The 1,396-nt window shown below is 44.1% G+C and overlaps 1 protein-coding gene across 1 annotated transcript; it reads left to right on the forward strand.

Moving 5' to 3' along the window:
* Positions 1-403: 403 nt before the first annotated feature.
* Positions 404-1,030, forward strand: LOC149189281 (UDP-glycosyltransferase 85A8-like). Its single transcript, XM_089410173.1, has one exon. The coding sequence runs from the start codon at positions 404-406 to the stop codon at positions 1,028-1,030; it is 627 nt and encodes a 208-aa protein (XP_089266299.1).
* The last annotated feature ends 366 nt before the right edge of the window (positions 1,031-1,396 follow it).

A 1,396-nucleotide genomic window follows, 5' to 3' on the forward strand; every position in this document is an offset into this window, starting at 1 on the left:
TATCCCGAGTGCTTTTGTTTAATTATATTCATTAAAATGACTGTAATTTGTTTGTAACTTCTTCAGTGTCGGAAGGCAAAAATAAAGAAAACCTCATCACTTGTCTTCCGGGCAACATCCCACCATTGAAGCCAACCGACACGTTGTCCCGATGTAGTGCTGAGGATCCGGTGGACATTACCTTCGATGCTATTCTTTATGAAATCAGAAGCAAAGCAATGGCGACTACGTATTAGTGAACACGTTCGAGGAGCTCGAAGGGAGGGATGCAGTAACAGCACTCTCTTTGAATGGCTGTCCTGCTCTGGCCGTAGGACCTCTTTTTCTTCCAAATTTTTTAGAAGGAAGGGATTCGTGTGGCAGTCTGTGGGAGGAGGAAGAGAGCTGCCTGACATGGCTTGATATGCAACGACCGGGATCAGTTATATACGTTTCCTTTGGCAGCATCGCTGTCATGAAATCTCAGCAACCGGTAGAGCAGTTGGCACTAGGGCTCGAAGGCAGCGGACAACCTTTCTTGTGGGTTCGTCGGTTGGATATCGCAGAAGGCCAGGTTGCGATTTTACCCGAGGGCTTTGAAGAACGAACGAAGGAGCGGGCCCTGTTTGCGAGGTGGGTGCCACAGTGTAAAGTACTTGCCCATGCCTCAGTGGGATTGTTTCTCACACACAACGGATGGAACTCTACCTTGGAGGCAATGGGCTTGGGAGTTCCCGTAGTGGGATTCCCATATTTTGGCGATCAATTCCTCAACAGCAGATTCGCCAAGGAAATATGGAAAATCGGCCTGGCTTTTGAGGATGTGGAAGTAGATGAACAGAAGGTGGTCATGAAAGAAGAGGTGGAGGACGTTATGAGGAGAATGATGAGAACACCGGAAGGGAAGAAGTTGAGAGACAACGTTCTCATTATCAAGGAGTCTGCAACGAAGGCCGTCCTCCCCGGAGGATCTTCTTTTCTGAACTTAAATACTTTCGTTAAAGACATGACGATGGCTAAAGGAGTCCAATCCAAAAATGAAACCACGTGACTCTGTTTTCAGAATTTACCATAAAAGAATATGGAGATTTAAGAATAAGCTGCTGATCAATATCAAAATTCTTGCTAAATTGTCAGATACATCTCTCCTTTCCGAGATGAACAGGAATAGGGACGCCTTAAAGTCTGCCATGTTTCATTCCCCTCAAGAAAGCGTTGTAAATTACTCCTATTAGCAAAAGTATTTCATCGCGCCACATTTCATGGTTTAAATGCTTCCATCTTATTCAGAAATTACGCATTGTATGCCGTGGTAGATTTAACTTTAAAGTTTTATTAGTTGTACGTGTCATGATCACTAAGTCCCGTGATGATACTCGCATCGTATCTTACATAATTTTGAATAATTGAAAACAAA

The sequence above is a fragment of the Pinus tabuliformis genome, chromosome 3_1 (genome assembly GCF_031772625.1).
Source record: "Pinus tabuliformis cultivar Carrire ecotype Pingquan chromosome 3_1, CPIR1, whole genome shotgun sequence".
NCBI lineage: Eukaryota > Viridiplantae > Streptophyta > Pinopsida > Pinales > Pinaceae > Pinus > Pinus tabuliformis.

Coding starts and splice junctions, on each gene's coding strand:
- LOC149189281 (XM_089410173.1), top strand. CDS start 404: ATGCAACGACCGGGATCAGTTATATACGTTTCCTTTGGCAGCATCGCT.